Source organism: Vipera berus, assembly GCF_964194415.1.
Source record: "Vipera berus genome assembly, chromosome: 3".
Classification (NCBI taxonomy): Eukaryota; Metazoa; Chordata; class Lepidosauria; order Squamata; family Viperidae; genus Vipera; species Vipera berus.
This window is the reverse complement of record NC_138204.1, coordinates 76,510,598-76,536,874: the sequence shown is the minus strand read 5'-3', so window position 1 is coordinate 76,536,874 and position 26,277 is coordinate 76,510,598. Positions and strand designations below refer to the sequence as shown.

The following is a 26,277-nucleotide window of genomic DNA, read 5'->3' as shown; positions in this document are numbered from 1 at the left end:
CTATTATAAGAGATGCTTGAAACTACATTCTCAATAAAACAGTAAATATATTACTGTTTTCTTGTAAAATTGCCATGAAAAGTAATCCAGGGTCCACTAAAATTCATAGTAATTTTCCCCCCTGATATTTTAGAAGCATGAGAACAGCTGTGAATATTCAAATGATACAGCTTTAAAATTATTGCATGTGAATTATGTGGTTATGATGAAGATTTGTATTAGATATATCCATTTTTGTTGAATATTAAGTATATACAGTCAGCAAGCAGGTTTGCCTGGGAGACAGAAATATATGTATAAGTATTCCATAAATTGCTTTGCTTTATCACATTATCATTTTTAAACATACTTATGAGAAAAATAGATCCTCCATGCTCATCTAAACTTATTTTTAGTCAGTATTATGTATAAAATTACAAATATGCTATGTAGAATAGCTGTGATTATTTTCAATTCTTTGTCTCATAGAGTTTGCATTGTCATATTTATAAAGTAGTAGCAGAAACAATTGCATTGTTCCTGGTAAATTAATGTTGTACAAAGGTATCTTTCATTTATGTTGGCTGAAAACAAGTTAAGAAGAAAAATCTGAACTGCCATTTTTTTCTGAACTGAGTTAGGGAAAGTAAATCCCCAAAAGCTCTGATTAAGATGTGGCAAACTCTTCCAAATCTTGAAGATCAATTCAATTTGACACTGAATTAATCCTTTGGCTTTTGTTGAATCTTGGTTGTTTATATTCTTGAAATCATTATGTTATGGCTTTTCATATTCTGCCACAGTTATCTTTCTTGGGTTTGAATTAAGTGAACTTCTGTAACTGAATTACTAATGATTTCTGCTCTAGTTAGAGCTACAACTCCAGGGAAGTAATCTGCAGATAAGCTTGTAGAAGTCTATTACATTCCTGATGAGTTTCTGAATCTGGTCAGCAGCACTGCCACTTAATAATACAGGCAGTATGGAATTATTGAACAAGGCCAGAAAATTACTTTATAATCTACACACAACATGATCTAATCAACAGCATCTACTGTCTCTCAAAAACCCCTCTTCTTTCTCCCATGGTGGGTATGTTTCCCGTAAGGTTAAGGTAGTTCCAATACAGAAAATTTTATTTTACTATGAGCCACCCTGAACTTACTAATCTCAGATATTGTTGTTTTCTGAGTAAACAAATTAATATAGCTCTCCCAATGGAATATGTAACTGTACTATATTCCACAATATCAGACAAGACTCACTCAATCTCAGTCAGCAGTTGATAGTGTGACTAGTAATTAGCTATCAAGATGCTATGTGAAGAACATTTATTGGCCTCGACTTTTCCTATTTGTGCTGGTTCAATGCTAACATCTGACACAAAGTTACCTTGTCTTATTTAAGCATTTAAGCATTAACAATGGTGAGGATTCAATCCATTATCCAAGGCCATCAAAGGGAAAAAAATTACATCAATACATTAGGCGTACATTGCTATAAGTGCTTTGAGATTTCTCAAATGTAAAAAAGAATTATTTCCTGTGATGCCTTTCTCTGTTTTTTTCCAATGAAGAGAGTCATTCATTGTGCATATTAGGATTGGGAAAAACTTTAAAGACATGCTTACATTTATTGAAGCTTTGATCAAGTCACTCCATCAAAGGAGATTCATGAACTGGTGTGGGGACCTGCTTGGAAGCAACAGATCAAAACAGGTGGCTTCAAAGCATATTGTAGCCTCTGGAAACACACTACAAATTTCCTGTACATTTCTACTGCTTGTGTGATGTACAATGTTGTAACTTTATTTCCATGAGGGTGGAGGCTGAGTGGCATTCTGAGATGTTTGACATTGATATCAATAGCTAGTCAAGGAGGTTAATCTTATCAAATCTAGGAGATGTTTTGTTTTGTTTTGTTGAGATGGCAAGAGTGCCACTGTTTAGGATTTCATTCTCTTTTGTAGCTCTCAGCTTCTTTAATGCGACCAATCATAAATCCTATCTTTGCCTTTCCTACTTGGTAGTGTTGCCAACAACACATTACTAGTCCAATGCAGCAATCATTATGGGCTCAAGGCTAACCGGTACAAGGCTATACATTCCTGGGTCAAACCAACCAGGCTCTCTTAAGTTACATTTAAGTTTGTACACTTTAAGACACTCGTGAATGAATTGGCACTGGGATAAAACACAGAAGCACAGCCTAAGCATTATTCTTTTATTAACAAGGACAAGAAAATATTACTTGTTTCTTCAGGCAACTGCTTTCTCTTCAGTTTGTCTGCCCTTATAGTAATGTATTTCACTGTGCCAGCCTGTTTTTGTTACCTCTTCTGAATTTTACCAACAAGTCACAACTCTGGCATAACCCAGTTCTGCCACTGATGAGTGGTTTCTTCCCAAAATAGGCCAATCTTGCAGCCAACAACTACTAACATCAAAACACCCCTACACATTCCTCAGTGTACTGCCAAGCCTGACAGCGCAAAAAAAAACATGTGAAAGAGTAAGGGATTACTTTAAAAATAGTTTAAAATCTAAATTGAGATACTTTGTGTGTTGACATCCTTTCCTGATCCTATTTTGTCTGTCTTAAAAGATATAAAGTGTAAATTGTTAAAAAAAATTAAGGTGGTGATGTTCTTAAAGATATCCACCAAAACCTGGCAGAGATAAAGTCTCCTAAATGGTCTAGCATTCCTCACCTTTTCTCTTATTTTGACCCAAAAATGAAACCACTAACTGTATTCATCTCGAGGCTTCCCCATTATAACACAGAGACTAATGTTTTTTTTAATTAAATCTCAAACCGCAAAGCAGCTTGAGAATCAAATGGGTTTGCTCTCCAATCAAAAATTTAAATTGAATCATGTCCTTATCAAATTTCAACTATCCAATTCTAATTATATCAGAGTAGAATTGCAAAGGTCTCATGTACATTCCTGTTCATGTGGAGGTACACTTGAAATTCTTAAAAATTTCCAGCACAGTAGCCACACAAAAGCTGAACAGAACTGCACTGAGCATATATTTCATTGGCAAATCAATATCTTCTTATCACTTAGCAGGCAAACTTTTCTTTCTTGAGTTCTTTTAAATGTTTCCTTTTTAAAGTAAATCTTGAGTTCTTCTCAAAAAGTTTATTCCTTGGTGCCTGAAGAATATCCTTGCCAGAAGTCATTTGGTTGTGGATAATTAAGCTAGATAGTAATGCAGTCATGGAATATATGCTTGGTTGCCTTCAAAGGTATCCTTTTTAATCAAGACGAGAAAAACAAGCTTGTTTACAAACTGTACACATTTTTCAATCTATAAACCCCAGCATAGCATTCAATAGAATAGTAAATTATGATAAAAAGTTAAAAGATAAATTTCAACCCTTAGGTTCCAGAACTGATTTATTGTGTCTTGCGTCTTTGATTTATTAAAAACATGGTAATGATTAATATGCTCTACAAGAAATATAAAGGAATATTATAACCTAGATATTCACAATGCACACATATGTTCTTCATTCTCAATAATATTTTTTATTTGGAACACCCTTGTTAAATGTCACCTAGGATTGTCAATATTGTTAACTTTGATTCCTAATGGCTTCCGAACCTAATGGTTAAATCAATACTCCTGAAACTTTCATATAAGTTGACTAGGACTTTTCCAATATGTAGCCTTTATATTTTCCATAGTGAATTTGCCTCATAGTTATACTTTTTAGCTTCATCAAATAGTTACTGATATAGGAATCAGATGGAAATACAAATGCGGGGGGTGGGGGAGTAAAATTCAGCCTGGAAAAGTATTCAATGTATCATTTGGGGGTAGATGTGGGAGGGTATAAATTGCTGTATTTTTTTTAACTATCCAAGGAAGCACTGATACTTACTAGAAAATAAATTGAAAGCTATAATACCATCACAACTTCCCCAAAACTGATTGCCCAGTTTTAAATAGGACACTTTATATTGGAGCAGGTTTATCTAAATCTCTTATTCCTGCAGATTGCCTCTGAAAGCAAATTAATTCCACAGAAATTTAGTTAGCTTGTATAACTAAAGAAAAGCTAACCTTGAAAGTTGGCAATAAAGAGTTTGTTGTTTCTTTTGTGAAAATGGGAAGAGATATCCTTTGTTGAAAAGGACATTGGGCACTAAAGAGGATCTACTGTGTATAGATCCATTAAAATTTTTACAAGGACCTAGCTACATGGATTGCTGTAAACACTATGACAAAATTAATAAGCAAAACCTGTAAGGATTTTAATAGGAACTAATAAGTGCCAGTTGAAAGCACCCCTTGCCTCATTTGAAGGTTGAACCATTTATTTATTCATCATGAATAAAATTTATATAGCCACCCATCTCAGGAACTGCACCTCTAAGCAATGTACAACAATCCAATAGCAACAAATACAAAACTGGGCAATTTAAAAATATAAAATCCAGCATAAAGTAAAAATTATAAAAAAAGCCAACCATACACAAAGTGAGGATAAGAATGAGCACGTAGTAATAATGGAGCCCTGGGGACCCCAGACCTGATTACATAACCAGGTCCTGAGGGAGTTCTGGAATATCAAAGGAATGGAGTAAACTTAATTTCAGAAGGAAGAACGTTTTAGGCCAAGTCTAAGAATGGCATAGAACAACCCAGAGTCTTGCCAGACAAAATTTATATTACCCTCAGGCTAATGGATATACCCTGCGAGATTCTAGGGAGTGGCTCTCCTAACACTCTTCCTCTGCCTTGTGTCCAGCTATGGGATATGTTGTCTCTTGTCTCACTCCTCTCCTTGGAATGAGCTCCCTCCTTCACAACCGCCAGTTCACTGAAGTCCATCACAATGCCTACCCCTTTATAGGTATAATCATCAGAGAATGTTCCATAAGGCAGGTACCACAGCAGAGAATACATATCTCCAGGGAGTCATCAAATTTAGGTTCCCACAGTAAAAGTGATTTTTTTTTTTGCACTGTACCACATTTCAGTCCATGAAAAAACATGTGATGGAAATATTTGGTTTGTATTTGAATAGAAAAAGAATGGAACATAACAATTATAATGAGTTGAAAGCAACTGTGTTGTCCTGGAATATATTCTCCCATTCTCTTGGAAGTTTCTTCAACCAGTTGAGAATAGGTTTTTTTTTTCCAAAATTGTGTCTTATGTTTGCCTTATATAATCCAATATTAATCTAGGCCTTGCTATTTGATAAGCCTCTCATGTCAAGTACACTTTCAATCACTGCAAGAGAGATGTTTTGTATAAATTACCAAAAACACCCTGTCTCTCTAGCATACGTCAATGAAGAAAACGTTACCCAGGATATGTGCATAGCAGTGCTCCCACATCTGCAAGAAAAATAGGAGCATTGTTGACTGATTGTTCCATGGGCAAGAGTTACAACTCTATGAGTTGAAGTAACTGAAACAGGAATAATAAATAAAAAAATAAATTCCCAAAAAGTACCCCTGCCTCTAATCAACAATGATCAAAGGCAGGACATGATAGAACTGGGGCTATGAGACAAATCCCCAAAATGCTTTTTCCCAAAAGGCACTTTTGAACAGACAACTAGACTTTCTTGGTTTTTCTTTGAAAACTTTTCACTTCTCATCCAAGAAGCTTCTTCAGTTCATGGTTCTCCCAAAGGTAGAAAAAGCACCTTTGAGACAACCATGGCCTGGATGATTGAGAATCTGCATAGACATCAGAAGAATCATATTCTTTTTCCATATTAGCCTACCCAATGTTTATATTTTTTTGTTCTACAGTTAGGGGTATTCATTTGATTGTGATCCTGATGAGGAGATACTCTACTGTGGCCTTCCCAATGGAAAATAACATTCCCTAGAGCATGGCAATTTTCCATTATGAAATGCTTCTGCCAACAATCGAAGATCTATTTATTTAATTGGTCATTCATTGGGCAACCATATAAAAATGTTAGCAATGAAGATTTTATGGCTATTACCTTTTTTACTAGTGTATTTTGTTGAACAATTTTATGTAAACAGCTTTGGGATTTAGGATGAAAATAATCCATGGTATCAGGGAAATAACATAATGCTCAGGAATACCCTGAGATTTGCAGAAGTATCCAAAATATTTCAAAAAGAATTTTAAAGTGCATATATACAAAAACACACTCGTAGCCCTAAGTAAAATATTCTGCTGAGAATTATAGGCACAGATTATCAAATGTTTAAATAGAAAAGCAAACAAGAAGTGAAAAAATATATTGGGGAGACATTACATTGCTCTATGTAAGTTTTATATAATATCTAAGATACTAGAGAAGGAGAGGAGCAGAATAGATGACAGGCTGAAATGCCAGAGTAGGATCAAGATCTGTAAAGAGTCAAGAAACATTTTCTCAAAGGTTGCAAGGTTAACAATGTCTCCCTAAAAATGAATATACCCAGTGGTGGGATTCAGCCAGTTTGTACCAGTTCGGTAGACCTGGTAGCTATTTTTTTGTTGCCGAGGCCCAGAATGGACTTCTGGAAGCGGCATCCACACAGAGAACCAGTTATTCACATATTCACTGGATATACCAGTTCAGTGAACTCACATATCAGTTGCTTGAATTGTATATACACCCCTACCATAAGTCTCACGTATTCAGAAATGCCTTCCTTTTTCTTCAAAAGATTCACCTAATTTATGTCTTACTCTTGATAAGGTCCTTTACCTTGTTGTTGTTAGCTGCGAAGTCGTGTCCGACCCATCGCGACCCTATGGACAACATTCCTCCAGGCCTTCCTGTCCTCTACCATCTTCTGGAGTCCATTTAAGCTCACGCCTACTGCTTCAGTGACTCCATCCAGCCACCTCATTCTCTGTCGTCCCCTTCTTCTATTGCCCTCGATCTTTCCCAGCATTAGGCTCTTCTCCAGTGAGTCCTTCCTTCTCATTAGGTGGCCAAAGTATTTGAGTTTCAGCTTCAGGATCTGGCCTTCTAAAGAGCAGTCAGGATTGATCTCCTCTAGGACTGACCGGTTTGATCGCCTTGCAGTCCAAGGAACTCGCAGGAGTCTTCTCCAGCACCATAGTTCAAAGGCCTCAATTCTTTGGCGCTCAGCCTTTCTTATGGTCCAACTTTCACTGCCATACATTGCAACTGGGAAGACCATAGCCTTGACTATACGCACTTTTGTTGACAGGGTGATGTCTCTGCTTTTTAGTGTGCTGTCTAGATTTGCCATGGCTTTCCTCCCAAGGAGCAAGCGTCTTTTAATTTCTTGGCTACAGTCCCCATCTGCAGTGATCTTGGAGCCCAGGAAAATAAAATCTGTCACTACCTCCATTTCTTCCCCATCTATTTGCCAGGAATTGAGAGGGCCAGATGCCATGATCTTGGTTTTCTTAATGTTAAGTTTCAACCCAAGTTTTGCACTCTCCTTCTTCACCCGCAACAAGAGGCTCTTTAGTTCTTCTTCACTTTCTGCCATTAGAGTGGTATCATCTGCGTATCTTAGATTGTTGATATTTCTTCCGGCAATCTTAATTCCAATTTTTGATTCATCTAGCCCTGCCTTTCTCATGATGTGCTCTGCATATAAGTTAAATAGGCAGGGCGACAGTATACAGCCTTGCCGGACTCCTTTCCCAATTTTGAACCAATCAGTGGTTCCGTGTCCAGTTCTCACTGTTGCTTCTTGACCCGCATATAGGTTTCTCAAGAGACAAATAAGATGGTCTGGTACTCCCATCTCTTTAAGAACTTGCCACAGTTTGTTATGATCCACACAATCAAAGGCTTTAGCATAGTCAATGAAGCAGATGTTTTTCTGGAACTCCCTAGCTTTCTCCATGATCCAGCGTATGTTGGCAATTTGATCTCTAGTTCCTCTGCCTCTTCGAAATCCTGCCTGTACTTCTGGTAGTTCTCGATCTACATACTGCTGAAGTCTAGCTTGTAGGATTTTAAGCATGACTTTACTAGCATGAGAAATGAGTGCAATGGTGCGATAGTTTGAACATTCTTTGGCACTGCCTTTCTTTGGAATTGGAATGTAAACTGATCTTTTCCAATTCTGTGGCCACTGTTGAGTTTTCCAAATTTGCTGGCAAATTGAGTGTAGCACTTTTACTGCATTGTCTTTTAAGATTTTGAATAGCTCAGCTGGAATACTGTCACCTCCACTAGCTTTGTTGTTGCTCAGCTTTTCTAAGGCCCACTTCACTTCACATTCTAGGATGTCTGGCTCGAGGTCAGTGACCACCTCATTGTGATTGTGGCCCTGCACGGCATAGCTCATAGCTTCATTGAATTACGCAAGCCCCTTCGCCACGACAAGGCAGTAATCCATGAAGGGGCCCTTTACCTTACACAGATATAATCCTATCACATTCCTCTTAGACAAATATTTTAAGATTTTGAGGTTATGACTTCAGTGTCAAGTCAATAGCTTTGAGTTCATTGGCTATGAATTTAGGAAAAGCTCTATTATTTTCAAGACTACAGTAAGTCTTGCAGTTCACAACATGGAAAATTCTTGTTAGGACACAGGTGGTTAAGGCCAAGCAGGCCTCTAGAGAGTTCTTTATTTCTCTTAACAAATATTCTAGCCAATGGCTCTCCAACAACTGGTAAGTCTCCACACTAATGCTACTTGGAAAGCAGTCCCCCAAACAACAGCCCCTATAGTACAAAGAGTAAGGAGCACACTCACAGAGCAAAGTCTAGGGTTCCAGGTCCAATCCACCAGGCAGGGACCAGGCACAAGAGCAGGGCAATCCTCAGGACAAGAAACAGGTCCCAGAAAAGAAGCAATTCCAAAGCCCCAGTGAAGCAAAGGCCAAACGTAGGCCACAAGAGAAGGGCAAGGCCCAAAACAAAATTCAAACAGCAATCTTCCAAGCGAGGCAAGGCAAAGAGCAACAGACACGAGTAAAAGCCGGGGGAGTGTAAGCCAAAGCAAACATTCATTCCTGGCAAAGACTAACTCCCCATGGCTTCTCCTTAAGTTATTCCCCTCCAGATGTTCCTTCTGAAGAGGGGTGGGGTGACTTCCTCCCAAATAGCCTGGCAGATCTTTTCTGGGCTTGCCTACACTCCACTCTTCTTGCCCTTGGATTGAGTGGAGCAGGCAGGTGTTTCTCCTCAGAGGAGATTGGCTGCCTACCAGCACCACTTCTAGTCAGCAGCTGATCCTCCCCGGTGTCTGTGCAGTGAGGCAGCTCTCCATCTGGTCAACCATCTTCCTCAATGCCCGAGAGGCCTGGGACAGCATCGTTCTCAGCCCCTGGCATGTCTTCCCTTTTGGATGGTCCTAGGTCCAAGTCTTCCTTCTCCTCTTCCTCCTAACCAGCCTCTGAGGGGTCTGTGGCAATTCTGTAGATCTCTTTCATTGTATAAAAGTTTTGCCAGACATGTTCTCTTCATTCTAGAAATCTCCATGAATACCATGCTTTATTTTTTTAAAAAAAAAATTATTCACCTGCTGTATTTAATGGCAACTCTGAACTCACTGATGGCAAACAGGTGGGAGATTCAGCTTTATCAGGCTTTTCAACATTCTCTTCACATTCTACTTACATTAAAGTAAATATCAAGAATGCCCTGCAGAAAACTTAGTACTTCCTGAGGGTCAGTAAGCTGAATGGTTTATGCCATAGGGATGGCATGGATCACACTGAACCCTATCCCCAGGCCTACTATTGAATGAGAATCATTCTGTTTCTCCCCCCCTCTCTTTCTCTCTCTCCTTCCTCTACCCCTAAATGCATGAGTAGGGTAACAGAGTATTATAGGTATTATATATATAAAAGGTAAAGGTAAAGGTTCCCCCGAACATGCGTGCTAGTCGTTTCTGACTCTAGGGGCCGGTGCTCATCTCCATTTCAAAGCCGAAGACTTGTCCGAGGACGACTCTGTGGTCATGTGGCCGGCATGACTAGATGCCAGAGGCGCACGGAACATTGTTACCTTCCCACCGTAGTGGTCCCTATTTTCCTACTTGCTTTTGAACTGCTAGGTTGGCAGAAGCTGGGAGGAGTAACAGGTGCTCACTCTGTTACGCGGCACTCGGGATTCGACCTGCCAAACTGCCGACCATCTGATCAAGAAGTTCAGCATCCTAACCCACTGAACCACCACATCCCTATATTATATATATATATATATATATATATATATATATATATATATATATATATATATATATATATATATATATATATATATATATATATATATATATGTATATATACATATATGTATATATATATATATATATATATATATATATATATATATATATATATATATATATATATATATATATATATATATATATGTTTTCTGAGGTTTTCGCGGGTGTTCGTATGTGGATCTTTGGTTATTCGGGTTTTTTCCCGCGTAGAAATGAAGGTGTAGGGGCGATGTTTCGACGGAATCCCATCCGTCATCATCAGGCTGGTGGCTTCTGCTTCCTTCTTCTGGGAGAAGCATGTGGCTGTTTGTTCCTCTTTTTTAAACTGCCAGAGGGGGTGTGTTCTGTGGGTGGAGGTGTGCTCTGATTGGGTGGGGGAGTAAGTGTGTTCTGATTGGGTGGGAGTGTGTTTTGAATGGTGGGTGTGTTCTGATTGGGTGGGGGTGTGTTTTGAGTGGATGGGCTGGTCTCAGCTGCCAGCCTTAGACCTGAGCTGGTGAGTTGTGCTGCTTTTGTTCGGCTTCGTGTTTGTGGTGGTGCCATGTTTTTATAGTGGGTGTCAGTTTGCTTATTGTGTGATTTGGAGGGGTTTAAAGTGGCTGATGTTGCAGCTGTAGTTAGGTTTCTGTTTTGTGGTTGTGCCTCGTTATCATTGTGGGTTCGGATTTGCTTTTTGAATGGTTGTGTGGTGGTGATGTCATGTGGTGTTATCATGACTTTGGGTCTATCATTCTTGGTGGTTGGGACTCGTCTGTCAATCAAGGCGGGTTTCCAAATGGTTGGTAGGCGAGAGGTATCATCTCGTTTGTTTATGCTGTGGGGGCGTTTTTCTATCTCAATGGCTTCTCTGATTATTCTGTTGTTAAAATGTTCAATTTTGGCGATAGTTTTGGTTTTTTTAAAATCAATTTCATGTCCCGTGGCTTCAAAGTGTTGGACCAGGGATGAAGTTTGTTCTCCTTTTCTGAGTGAGATTTTGTGCTCTTCAATGCGTGCACTTATTCTTCTGTTGCTCTGTCCGATGTATGTGGTGGGGCAGGTGGTGCATGGGATTTCGTATACTCCTTGGTTTTCTAAGCCAATTATGTCCTTGGGGTTTCTTAGGATGGTGGATATTTTTCTGTCTGTGTAGAATGCTGTTTTGATGTTGTGTTTTTGGAGGACCTTGCTGATTCTGTCTGTGGTCCCTTTTAAGTATGGGAGGAGGGCTTTGCCATTTTCTTGTATAAGAAAATTTTCTCGCCTACCAACCATTTGGAAACCCGCCTTGATTGACAGACGAGTCCCAACCACCAAGAATGATAGACCCAAAGTCATGATAACACCACATGACATCACCACCACACAACCATTCAAAAAGCAAATCCGAACCCACAATGATAACGAGGCACAACCACAAAACAGAAACCTAACTACAGCTGCAACATCATTGAGAACATAAATGAGTTCGAAATTATCATCTTAGCCTCCCAAATTCTTTATTAGCAATTTGAATAATTTGCACAAATAATGAGCTGTCATAAGTTGACTAGTTCCTGTGGATAAGCCCTGAGCCGGGCCAAAACAGGAATGAAAGAGTTAATTAGCAAGGTCCATTCAAAAAGCCTTGACAAATACTTAAACATATATATATATATATATATATATATATATATATATATATATATATATATATATATATATATATATATATATATATATATATATATATATATATATATATATATATATATATATATATATATATATATATATATATACATATATATATATACATATATATATACATATATATATATGTATATATATATATATATATATATATATATATATATATATATATATATATATATATATATATACATACATACATATATGTATATATATGTATATATATATATGTTTTCTGAGGTTTTCGCGGGTGTCTGTATGTGGCCCTTTGGTCATTCGGGTTTTTTCCCGCGTAGAAATGAAGGTGTAGGCGCAACGTTTCGACGGAATCCCATCCGTCATCATCAGGCTGGTGGCTTCTGCTTCCTTCTTCTGGGAGAAGCACCTCCACCCACAGAACACACCCCCTCTGGCAGTTTAAAAAAGAGGAACAAACAGCCACTACCACATGCTTCTCCCAGAAGAAGGAAGCAGAAGCCACCAGCCTGATGATGACGGATGGGATTCCGTCGAAACGTTGCGCCTACACCTTCATTTCTACGCGGGAAAAAACCCAAATGACCAAAGGTGTGTGTGTGTGTATATATATATATATATATATATATATATACCGTATATACTTGAGTATAAGCCGAATTTTTCAGCCCACTTTTTGGGCTGAAAAATTCCACTTCGGCTTATACTCCAGTCAACAAAAAAACTTACCGAGGACTTGTGCGCGGCCGAGGCTTTGGTGCTTCCGGGATCGCGCGCACCTCTCCCAAGCCACCGCCGTCCGAGACCTGCCGAAGTTTGGGGAGGTTTGGGGAGGTGCGCGCGCACCTCCCCAAACCTCCCCAAACGTCGGCAGGTCTCCGTTCCTCCGCGCCCTGCCTGCCTGCTTCTTTCCGCAGCGGAAAGAAGCAGGCAAGCAGGGCGCGGAGGAACGGAGACCTGCCGACGTTTGGGGAGGTTTGGGCGCCTCCCCAAACCTCCCCAAACGTCGGCAGGTCTCCGTTCCTCCTGCCGACGTTTGGGGAGGTTTGGGCGCCTCCCCAAACCTCCCCAGGTCTCCGTTCCTCCGCGCAGACCTGCCGAAGTTTGGGGAGGTGTCGGCAGGTCTGCGCGGAGGAACGGAGACCTGGGGAGGTTTGGGGAGGTGCCCAAACCTCCCCAAACGTCGGCAGGAGGAACGGAGACCTGCCGACGTTTGGGGAGGTTTGGGGAGGCGCCCAAACCTCCCCAAACGTCGGCAGGTCTGCGCGGAGGAACGGAGACCTGGGGAGGTTTGGGGAGGCGCCCAAAACTCCCCAAATGTCGGCAGGAGGAACGGAGACCTGGGGAGGTTTGGGGAGGCGCCCAAACCTCCCCAAACGTCGGCAGGTCTGCGCGGAGGAACGGAGACCTGGGGAGGTTTGGGGAGGTGCCCAAACCTCCCCAAACGTCGGCAGGAGGAACGGAGACCTGCCGACATTTGGGGAGGTTTGGGGAGGCGCCCAAACCTCCCCAAATGTCGGCAGGAGGAACGGAGACCTGGGGAGGTTTGGGGAGGCGCCCAAACCTCCCCAAACTTCGGCAGGTCTCCGGACGGCGGCGGCTTGGGAGAGGTGCGCGCGATCCTGGAAGCACCGAAGCCTCGGCCGCGCGCAAGTCCTCGGTAAGCTCCGGGCGGTCACTTGCTTCGCGTCTCCTGAGGGAAGGGGGGGCGACTGGAGCGGGCGTGTTTCCTCGCCTGCTGGGCGCCGCGATTTGCCCGGGGAACGCGCGGGCCCCGAATGGCAGCGTGGAGCAAGGAAGCGGACAGCCAGGGCTTCCCCGAGAGCCGCGGCCACACAGGGTATTCCTGTGTATTCAGGCTTGCAAAATGGCGGATCGAGCCTCTGCTGGCGGCAGAGGCTTGCAGAGCGCGGATCCAGCCTCCGCCGGTGGCGGAGGCTTGCAGAACGGCGGATCGGCTTATACTCGAGTCAACAACTTTTCCCAGTTTTTGGGGGTGAAATTGGGGGTCTCGGCTTATACTCGAGTCGGCTTATACTCAAGTATATACGGTATATATATATATATATATATATATATATATATATATATATATATATATATATATATATTACACACATATATACATAAAGGCATGCACATAATATACATACAGACACACTCACACAACAACAAAGACATCCAATTTAAAGCTAGTGAATTTAAGATCTTTAGATAAATTTTAAAAATGAAAATCTACTGAGTACATCTTTCTGTATTTAAAAAAGAGGCAAAAGGAAGTTATCTTCATAGCTCTATGCCAGAAACAAATTACTATTCCTGATCATGAGTATTTGCCTTTAGAATATGAGTGTGTGTTTGTGTGTATCTCTCTGTGTGTGTTTGTATGTGTGTATGCGTGCACACCCAGACTCATACATACACACACACACACACACACACACACACACACAAACCGCTCAGCTATTTAAGTAATAGCATGAAATCCATTATTTGAGGATGCAGTTCCTGAATCATACAGACTTTTTGATACTTGGATTTATTTTAAAGTTTTTATCAGTAAAAAAAAGTAGGAGGAAAGTCAATAGCACTTGAGAAATCTCAGATTTTTTTAAAAAAGTCTTCATTTTGCAAGGAGGGAAATCATTTTAACAGAGAGCAAATCATTTTGTTTATTTACAGATGATAATGAATGTGCAAATGCCACACAACTTTGTGGAGAAAAGGCAAACTGTACAAATACTATGGGAAGCTACTTCTGCATGTGTAAAGATGGATACAAATCTAGTAATGGGAACACAAGCTTCGTAACCAATGATGGTACTTCTTGTAGAGGTAAGATCCCAAGAGATCTTCTGTTCATTTACTGATATTTTATTCCTTAACCATTATGTCCCTTTCTGCCTGTTGTTAATTTACTTAAATACTAAGTAAAATATTAAGTGCTTGTTACATGTAACAAACACTTAATACTTTACATGGTATTTTGTATATTAATTTTGTCTATAACCTTGAAGAAATTTATTTTGCATTAGGGGAAGGAATATGATAATTTTCTTTTACTTTTCCATTCCAGGAAATAATAAGTCAGTTTATTTTGGGGCCAAGTATAAAATCCCCATGTTGATATTATCTTGTTTAAGTAACATCACTTTAAAGTAAAGAGATGTGACTTGAGCAAAATAATATCAACACAGGGATTTTATACTTGCCCCCCAAATAAACTGATTTATTATTTCTAGGGCTGGAAAAGTCCTGAAAAAGTATTTTCCCTAGTGAAATAAATTTCTGTGCAGTTATATGTTTTTCCTATGTAAATTCAACTGTATTCACTGAAGCATGGGGGATTAAAAATGTGATTCTTTAAATATTTTCACATTAGGCCAATTACGTACCTCAATATATATTTTGTTTTTCATAGTTTAAAAACAGTATTGAATTAAACCAAGTTCAGGGGCTACTGAGAAGGCCCTTTGGTTTATGGCATATATCTACATGCCCAAGCAGTGGTATGTTTTGTCGTATGACTTACATTTTTACATAACTAATGATAGAGCGCTCTCTCTCTCTCTCTCCCTCTCCCTCTCCCCCCTCTCTCTCTGCCATGAAAAGGGTTGTTTTTGTAGGGGAATAGGAAGAGGAATGTGTGTTGGATATGTTTGCTACCTTGTGTTATTTGTAAAATAATAAAGGTAGAATACAAATAAATAAATAAAATTTTAATTATAGAATTTGTATGTCGGAAGCGCCCTCCCCAGAGAATGAAATATTTTGGGGAATGTTAAAAGAGGCAGAATATTATATTTCCCCTAAAGGAGAAGAGGAGAAACATGTTCTTAAAGGCAGAAAGCAGCTCCAGTCTTCCTGCGGTAGGAAAACAGCCTTAAGCAGAAGAATGAAGAGGCCAGTCTTTAGGACATTTTGAATCCATTCAGAAAGATTGGGCCACTCTATTCATAAGCAAAGAACAAACAGAGACTCCAGATAAGCAACACAATTAGGCAAATTGACAAGAATAGCTCATACAAGCACCTACGATTTGCATTTCCCCTTTTGCCTGTAGAGCCAGCCATGATCCCTACATGACCCCATAGGAATCTGGCGACAGCCATTAGAATATTAAAGGACATGTTCTTGCACAGGAACAGGTATCTCAATCACGTGGCCCCAAACAATGTATAAAAGCCCACTTATCTCAAACCCATTTTGTCAGCCATCCCAGAAACATGGTGCTGCCATTTTAATTTTTGGTTACCAATAAACAGAGACCTTCTTTCTTGCAGCCTCCATTTTGTTTTCAGCATCTTTCTCCTGGCTTAGAATCAGATCTGTTTTTTCTTCCCACAATCCCATATGTAGAACACTCTAGTTTCTGTAACCCTTAACTTTGTAAAACAGTGCATAATATGGCAACAACTTTTGAATCAAGGTATCTCAAATGAGCTAATTTACAGGATGCATCTAGAATCCAGGAAACATACCTCACAAGAGAAGGAAATCTGAGGAAGTTGCAGCTGCTTAAGCACTGTTTGACTACTGCTACTGTTGCTGCTCCTGCTGCAATCACAATACTCATGTTTAACAGGAAGGAAGGAAGGAAGGAAGGAAGGAAGGAAGGAAGGAAGGAAGGAAGGAAGGAAGGAAGGAAGGAAGGAAGGAAGGAAGGAAGGAAGGAAGGGGATATAGGTTTTCCTGTCTCTTTTTCTCTCTTCCTCTCTCTCTCTCTCTATTTAGTTTATCCAAATTTTTCAGCACCTGTGTAGTTCAATACATTAAAATTTTAATTTATCCTATTATCGTGCAAAAGTGTTAACATTTCCAGTTTCTCAGAGGTTTTGTTAAATGAGGCTATGCTTATATAAGCTGGACTTTTATGAAACCAAATTTTATAAATATAACCAAACATAAACACATCCACATAATGTTATACTGTTTTCTCCAACATAATATTACCAAAATATTCTAAGATGCCACATGGCTGATTCCTAAGGACTCCCATGGTAATCTAACTTTTTAAAACTATAACTCACATTTTTCCAGGAGTTTTTAATGTTGGAAGGTTGTGAGATTGTAGAGCAGCCTCTGAAGGCCCATTTGACTCTCAGCACTGAGAGAGGTTGTTACCAAACTTATTTATTTATTGAACATACATCCTATCAAAATATTATGATTCTTGGCAGCTCCCAATATATGCAAGGAAAAAAGATGTTCTTCTATCCTATGCATTCATCTGAATCCAGATCACAAATTCTTTCCCATTAACAATTAAAATAGAGGTAATGATAAACTTTATATTACAGTGTGCTATCTTAATTGTTGGTTATTTAATTGATATGCTGCCACATCTTATAACTCCCAATAGGTTACAGCAATTTAAAATGCAGCAACAGTAAAATGTCCACGGTAAAGTACGATATAAAATGATTTAGCATAATAAAACCAGCACAGATCTCAGTTCACCCTCAGACATTATCTGAAGCAATTCAGTTTCCTAACTAATGGAAGGCTGCTACAAATGACACCAATTGTGTACCTTATGAGAAATTGTTCCAAATCACCAAAGCATCACTGAAAAATAGTTTTCTTGGCTCCAGTATTCTTTGGTTCCCAATGGGATAGCACAAATCATTTAATGCTGACATATACATACAGGTAATCCTCGAGCAGTATATAGGTAGTCCTTGACTTACAACTGGGGATGCGGTGGCTCAGTGGGTTAGGATGCTGAGCTTGTCGATCAGAAGGTCTGCAGTTTGGCGGGTCGAATCCCGAGTGTCACGTAACAGAGTGAGCGCCTGTTACTCGTCCCAGCTTCTGCCAACCTAGCAGTTCAAAAGCACATAAAAATGCAAGTAGAAAAATAGGGACCACTACGGTGAGAAGGTAACAGCATTCCGTGCGCCTTTGGCATCTAGTCATGCCAGCCACATGACCACGGAGACGTCCTCGGACAAGCGCTGGCTCTTTGGCTTTGAAACAGAGATGAGCACCGGCCCCTAGAGTCAGAAACGACTAGCACACATGTGCAGGGGAACCTTTACCATTTTACAACCTTTACTGTCACAGTTGTTAAGTGAATCGCTGCAGTGGTCAAGCTAGTAACGCAGTTATTAAGTGAATCTGGCTTCCCCATTGATTTTGCTTGGCAGAAGGTTGCAAAAAGTGATCACGTAACTCCAGGACACTCCAACCATCATAAATATGAGTCAGTTGCCAAATGTTTGAATTTTGATCATTTGACAATGGGGATGCTGCAATGGTTGTAAGTGTGAAAAATGGTCACAAGTCATTTTTTCAGTGCTGTTGTAATTTTGAATGGTCACTAAATGAACTGTTGTAAGTTGAGTAGCACCTGTATTAATATCAATTCATATTTAAATATATTTAATATAAATCAATATTAACGCCACTAAAGCTAAAACTAGTAAACACTGGGAAGGGATGAACTTTCTGAGCTTTAATGGAGCTTTAATTATCTAGATTAAATGATACACCAGCTGATAAGTGATAGAAATTACATCAATATTCAATATTAATTTAAACTGTTTCCAAAGATAATCATAAATAATTCCAGACCTATTGAATCAGACCTGTGGAATAATGCAACCAGTTTTTTTTCCTGGCAGTATAATATCTTTGGCCAGTCTACCATACACAGAACTACAAAGTAATTGTATTGATTGTGCACGTTTTGATTGTTAATAAATTCATATCATATTATCCAATTGTATTATTACAAAAGCTTCACTTGCATTGTCCACCAGCAATAAATCCTTGAACTACATTTTGAGCTTTAAAAAAAAATTCTGAATGATACCTTGAAAAACACTTATAAATGATTCACATTCAAATTAACCTCTGTCTTTTTCACTGATAATTTTGAGCTATGGTAAATTATTCATGTCAAATTCTGCACAGTGCTTATTATGCTTTAGAGGGAAAGTGCTGCTAATATTAATGTATGCATTATTTTTTAATATTCTATTTATAACTGCCTTTTTAAACCTGACTGGTTTGCAGTATATTATTTTGTCAATCACATCAAAAACCACAGTAGCCTGGTTTTGGTCCATCCCTGGAGAAGCAGCTATATAGTTTTATGGGATGCATTTAAGACACAGCCTCCTGTATGCAACTAATATGAAGAAAAAAACAGTTTTGATAATGAGATTGGTCCCTAGCTGATCTTTGCAACCATGATGAAAATGGAAAAACTTGCAATTGGTCTTTTGTGTAAGTTTATGTCTATCTGTGTATATTTGATAAACTTGATGTTTTTTAACACACACGTACCATATACATTTTAGTAAAGCAGTTCACCTTGCTTAAAGATCCCAATTCTACAGTTGTTATTCTATATGGAATCTTATTTTATCGACATTCTGTGTAGCATAAGATTTGCACTCTAACTTTGCACTCTATATTGTATCCAGCATCATAGAAGGGATTAAGCATGGGAAAAACATTCAGAATTATTGTCCCAAATAGTAAAAGAAGACAAGCAATATAAGAAACACTTACTGGCACTACAGTGGAAGTGGAATGACAGCATGGTGTATTGGATTTGAAATAAGGAGATCCAGGTTTAAGTCTCAGCTCTATACAGAGGGCACTGGACAACCGTTAGTTTCTTAGGCCAACTTACCTGGCTGTAACACAAATGGATCTAATAAGCTGCCTTGAATGTTGAAAGAACTGACATTAAAATTAATAAACAGATAATTATGACCCAGTGACACTTCTGCACTTTAATAAAGAGTAGAAGAAAATACCAAAAGGTAATTGGAAAGTTATTTCAGAAAACGTCAAAGGCTTTAATAGATGCAAAAGCTCACAGCCATGACAGCTTAACAATATCAATTGCTGTCTTTAATCAAGACTTCACATCATTGATTGTAGCCCAGATAATCCTTAGATGATATTCAAGAATCACATTCCAATTTTCAAAATGTCATGTTTAATGTATTTAATAAACATCATTCAGCAGCAATTCACCCAGAAATTTGAATGTGGTTCCCAGCTATATAGGTTAGAGAAAATATTTTATATCATCCAGAATTAATATCATCTTAGTGATTAGCCAAAAACAGATGAAAAATGTGTATACTAAGGTCCGCAGTTCTTTGCATAAAGGAAAAATAAGTCATATAAACCATCAAATGTTCAAATACATTGCAGGTTCTTATGGATAACCATATTAATTTATCTTTTTACAATTAAACCCCACATTTTTCAGTACTTCTCAGTGTTGGGAAGCTTTCAGCTCAAGCCATCTGAGGTCTCAGAGCTTTATGTGGCTGTCAAAAGCATTAGGCACAAAACTGAGAAATCTCTGAAAGTTTTTACCAAATTTAATTAGTTATTGAATTTACATCTCACTTCAATCTCTTGGCAATTTACGGTATATGGATGGGGGAAATGAGTCCATAGTACGATTAAAAAAAAACAAAATCATAAAATCAACAATCACATAGCAGTAAAAAATAAAAGACGGGCAGTAAGTCAGAGATATCAAACACACAACCTACTAAATACCGGTTGACTGTAACACTCCCATTTGTGACCTAAACCAAATTAAACTACAATGGGGAATATTTAACGAAACAAATTTTAAAATTTATAATGAAACATGTATAATTATAGTAACCAAAGGACAGTCATTTATCCAAAAGCTATCCTTTAGATTTATTTTTTAACAACTCACTTTTGACCTTTTTCCTGGATTTTTTCACTTTTACTGTACAAAAGATACCCTTAATTCACAGTCTTTCACATTCGTGTGAAAAATATGGAACTGAATTCTCTGGTTAAAATAAATTTATTTATACTGTTTCAGATGTTTATTATTAGAATATGCATTTTTTACGCTTTCTTGATTTTGTTATCGAATTTTCTTTTGGAAAACAAAGTTATAAACATAAACAATATAAAATGTGGTAACCCTAAGCATATTATTACGTTTTAAAACTTGATATTTATTTGAATTAAATAAATAAGTTCATAGCTTCTTTTCTTGTAAATGAAAAATAAAATAGAGCCAGTAATAGACTATACATTTATCTATTATTTCATTTTTATACAGCTACACATTGTATGGATTCTTGGTACAATGCATTAAAACCAGAAGAAGTCAACAGGATAATGATTTCAAATAATGCAGGCACAATGTTACACTAAAAGCATAACATCATTAATTAAATTACTCCATTATAAACACAATTATAGGCAAACCAATTACAGTGCTTAACCTTCAGAACAACTCTATTTTAGTTTCTTTTCTGAAAGAGAGGATTGATGTTCTACAGTACATTGTCATGTGGATTAGAAATTTCAGCCGACATAGTAGAAGTTTTAGATTCAGGTATAATAAATTAAACGTATGCTCATTATTGCTCTTTGCTCATGGGTTTTGTAGAAAATCTGTTGTATTTCAAGCTTTACCCTTGAGCTCATAATAATCCGATTGAATTAGCATATGTTAGATGTCTTTGATAAAAATGAGCATGCAGGCAGGGTGTAGGCCTTCCTCAAATCCACTGTGATTTTGTTTTGTTGAATGCCTCCTTGGGGGCCTCTGTGTAAACAGGGATTTCTCCCCCCCCCAAAAAAAAATTATAACCTAGAACATCATGGTTGCCCATTTCATTGAAATATTTCCATACATATATCTGAACTCCATGCAAATATGTAACTTCTATTACGCAACGTGTGCTCATTCGCTATGGATGTGAAAACAAATTTTACTATTTAACACACAGTAGGAAAGTGTCACAAACATATTGAGAGTCTTTTTTTTTCTTTAAAAGAATAGCTGAATCCAGGCTTTTATAATTAATCTCTATGCTTTTATCTCCCGTCTTATTTTCCCTGTCATATTTTCATTCCATCTTATTCTAGTTTATTCTGGCTTTTCCTTGTGCAATCCACTTCCCGGTTCACCTTTTCAAAATGCAAGCTCAAAATATCAAAGAAACAGAGGCTGTGTTTCACATCTCCATGTTTGTGATGAGCTCCTCCCCTAAATCTTTTAATATCTATTGTACCTAAACAGATGCTGGATTTTTTGGCACTCATTAAATCCTTCTGATATAAAAGGACATTCCATTCTACTACAGTTTTGTGAATCTCTGGGATTGTAATTTAGTCTGTAGTCCTAATTCCTTGGTTTCACTCCTACAGGTAGAAACTATTTATCTGCACATCTTCCACTAAGGTAGTCATTCTCAGTTTATTATATTTAGTACATACAGGTAGTCCTTGACTTATGACTGCAATTGAGCCCAAAATTTCTGTTGTTAAGTGAGACATTTGTTAAGTGAGTTTTGCCCCATTTTACAACTTTTCTTGGCTCAGTTGCTACATGAATCACCACAGTTCATAATTTAGCAACATGGTTGTAAAGTGAATCTGGATTTCCCCTTGACTTTGCTCGTCAGAAGATCACAAAAAATGATCATATGACCTTGGGACACTGCAACGGTCACAAATATGAACCAGTTGCCAAGCATGTGAATTTCAATCACATGATTATGGGGATGTTGCAAAGGAAGTAACTGTGAAAAACTGTCATAAGTCACTTTTTTCAGTGATATTGTAACTTTGAACTGTCACTAGGTGAACTGTAAGCAGTAAGCTGAGGACTACCTGTAGATTGTGGGATATTTCTCTTTCCTCCAGTATTTCTTTGGCCAAAGTAATATAAGAAGGTTCCAAGGCAAGGGTTATAGCAATGTAGGTAGAAATAGCCAAACCTTTACGATGAATCTTAAAAGTCATCAAAACAACATTGGAAAGTGAAAAAATGTATGGTAGAATAGTAGCTAACACCTGAATAAATTTGGCAATCTGAAGGAACCATATCACAGATTATGTTCAGACTGAATCTCAGTAGATCAAAAAGTTCTTCTTCTTATCCAAGTCTGATGAGTAAGAAATTCTCATTTGGAGGGGGGGGTGCATCTTCTCTCTTCCTGATACAAATGCCTCTGGAACCCCAATGTGTTTCACATTGGAATCCATTATTATTTAATTAATTAGTTACTCAGTTATTTAATATCCCACTTGTATTATTTTTATAAATAATTCAGCAACCAAGAAGCTTGTTTTTCAACTGAACAAGAAGTAGGATAGAAAGACTATAGAGTTTTATTGATCATTGGTGATGTTGGAGAAGGCTCCCGAAAGTATTGTGGATCACCAAGAAAATAAACAAAGAGGAGAGGAGAGGAGAGGAGAGGAGAGGAGAGGAGAGGAGAGGAGAGGAGAGGAGAGGAGAGGAGAGGAGAGGAGAGGAGAGGAGAGGAGAGGAGAGGAGAGGAGAGAAGCAAGATGGATAGTTAAGCAGCAATGCATGCACCTTTAGATAACCTATAAGACCAGGTTAGGATAGATCATCATGAAGGAAATTTATCTAAGTGATTGCTAAGAGTTGACAACTTGATGGCACATAATCAATTTTCAACTAGATCATTGAGTAAAAATAACTGAACCAAGATCACCTAATTAGTTCATGTGCCTAAAGACTGTGAATCTTCCTGTTTTTGTCCATCACCTTAAACACTACACCACACTGGCTCTACTCTATTCTATTCTATTCTATTCTATTCTATTCTATTCTATTCTGTTCTGTTCTGTTCTGTTCTGTTCTGTTCTGTTCTGTTCTGTTCTGCTCTGCTCTGCTCTGTTCTGTTCTGTTCTTCCAATCTATGCCAAAAAGCAAAGGGGAAACATATTTTAATTATTGTATTATATTGGGCATAATTATTTAATGTTTTTTTTAACTTTTGTATTTTGTATTTCAATATTTATTGCCCTGTACACCATCCTGAGTCCTTCAGGAGAAGGGCGGTATAAAAATTTAATAAATAAATAAAATAAATAAATTTTTCAGAGGGAATGAAAGATATCAACAAATCAGCAAACACCTTGATGCGAACAAAGTTATGACTAAAAGCCAACATGGGTTTGTCAAAAACAGATCATGCCAGACAAACCTTATTACATTCTTTGACCAAGTGACAAAACTAGTGGACCAGAGGAATGCTGTAGATATAATTTACTTGGACTTCAGTAAGGCATTTGATAAAGTAGATCACAACCTACTATTTGATAAGATAGAAAAATGTGGGTTAGATAGCATCACCACCAGATGGATTCGTAGCTGGCTGACAGGACGTACTCAGCATGTGGTCCTCAATGGAACTGCATCTACATGGAAGGAAGTGTGTAGTGGGGTGCCCCAGGGCTCTGTTCTGGGCCCAGTGCTCTTCAACATCTTCATCAATGATTTGGATGAAGGGATAGATGGGGAACTCATCAAATTTGCAGATGACACCAAGCTGGCAGGAATAGCCAATACTCCAGAAGATAGGCTTAAGATACAGGAGGATCTGGACAGACTCGAACACTGGGCACTATCTAACAAAATGAAATTCAATTGTGAAAAAAGTAAGGTTCTACATTTAGGCAGGAAAAATCAAATGCACAGGTATAGTATAGTGGTACCTTGCTCGATAGTAATAACTGTGAGAGAGATCTCAGAGTCCTAGTGGACAATCACTTAAATATGAGCCAGCAGTGTGCTGCAGCTGCCAAAAAAGCCAACACAGTGCTAGGCTGCATTAACAGAGGGATAGAATCAAGATCAGGTGAAGTACTAATACCACTTTACAATGCCTTGGTAAGGCCACACCTGGAATACTGCATCCAGTTTTGGTCACCACGATGTAAAAAAGATGTCGAGACTCTAGAAAGAGTACAAAGAAGAGCAACAAAGATGATTGGGGGACTGGAGGCTAAAACATATAGGGAACGGTTGCTGGAATTGGGTATGTGTAGTTTAATGAAGAGAAGGGTGAGGGGTGACATGATAGCAGTGTTCCAATACCTCAGGGGCTGCCACAAAGAAGAGGGAGTCAAGCTATTTTCCAAAGCACCTGAAAGCAGGACAAGAAGCAATGGATGGAAACTAGTCAAGGAGAGAAGCAACCTAGAACTAAGGAGAAACTTCCTGACAGTTAGAACAATTAACCAGTGGAACAACCTGCCTCCAGAAGTGGTGAATGCTCCAAAACTGGAAGTTTTTAAGAAGAGAATGGACAGCCATTTGTCTGAAATAGTATAGGGTTTCCTGCCTTAGCAGGGGGTTGGACTAGATGACCTCCAAGGTCCCTTCCAACTTATTATTATTATTATTATTATTATTATTATTATTATTATTATTATTATTATTATTATTATTATTATTATTATTATTATTATTATTATTATTATTATTATTTACCACATAAAAATTGCACAAGCTCCACTCATTACCAGATATTTTAATAGCTTTATTTATGATTCTAATAAAAACAAAGCAGATCACATAAACCTGAAGTTGGTCTACCGTGGTGCATATATATATATTTGTCAAGGTGACCTGGATTGCACTAAGGAAAAGCATAGCGTTAAATTGAATGCAAAACTTTTGATCCATTTGAAATGGGAAGAAAAGCTGTTTTACTTATTTCAGATAGTTCAACATGAATAATTCACATTCTGCTATTACAATAATTAATATGCACCAATTTCAAAACATGAAAAGGTATAAATTAATAGTAAGATATCAAATCTTGCTAACTGTTATACAATTTCAATGTCAAGAATTCTTACTTTAGAAAAAAAGTATAAATGGGAATTCAAGTATCCAAGGTTAAAGGATAAGCTTAGTTAGGTACTTTTCTTGCTTATAATTTAGTGGGGGGGGAAGCTTTTAATGGAACTTTCAACTGAACTTGAAATATATAATAAAGAATAAAGATATTGTGACTCTTTGTGAAGGGCATTTCGTTCATGCAAGAAAACTTCGTGTATCACAAACAAACTGAAATTAGAGTCCAGTTTACAATTAATAGACAAGTACTTTCTAAGCAGGTATGAGGCATAGCACCATCTCGGTTTCCAAAACTAAGTACTGCTTGCAACAAACTTGAGCTAGAATTATAATGGCCATGCATGTTTTCATGACAGTTGGATGAAGTGTTTAGTTTTCTTAAAATTATTTTTAGGACTCACTGTATATAGGAAGTATGGATATGTTGTTGATTTGCTATCAAAACAGCAACATGTTCATATGTACAAGCTTTTTTAAAAAAAATCAATTTCTCTCATAATTTTCAGATATAGATGAGTGCAGTGAACTGGGAACCGATGCCTGTGGAGATCATGCACAATGTGAGAATATGGATGGAGGATACAGCTGCACCTGTAACGAAGGTTATCAACCATCCACAGGAAAATTACCATTTAAACCAAATGATGGCACTTCCTGCCAAGGTAAATGATATTATGGTTTATCTGTTATTAGAGAAGTGTGTCTTCTGAGAAGCCCACCCATATCTGTCTCACTTAGATTAATCAGCTGAATATGAAAATGCAGCAATGCATGAATACTCAAATTTATATATTTTTTAAAAAATGTATGTCTGCCTGTTGAAATACAGAAG

The 26,277-nt window shown here is 38.1% G+C and overlaps 1 protein-coding gene across 1 annotated transcript in view; it reads left to right on the top strand.

Moving 5' to 3' along the window:
* Nucleotides 1-26,277, top strand: part of ADGRL4 (adhesion G protein-coupled receptor L4) — a 120,745-nt gene that overhangs the window by 42,698 nt on the left and 51,770 nt on the right. Inside the window, exons 3-4 of the mRNA XM_081325497.1 lie at nt 14,474-14,626; nt 25,952-26,107. Of these exons, the coding sequence (XP_081181623.1) occupies nt 14,474-14,626; nt 25,952-26,107 (309 nt within the window). The remainder of the gene's footprint in view (nt 1-14,473; nt 14,627-25,951; nt 26,108-26,277) is intronic.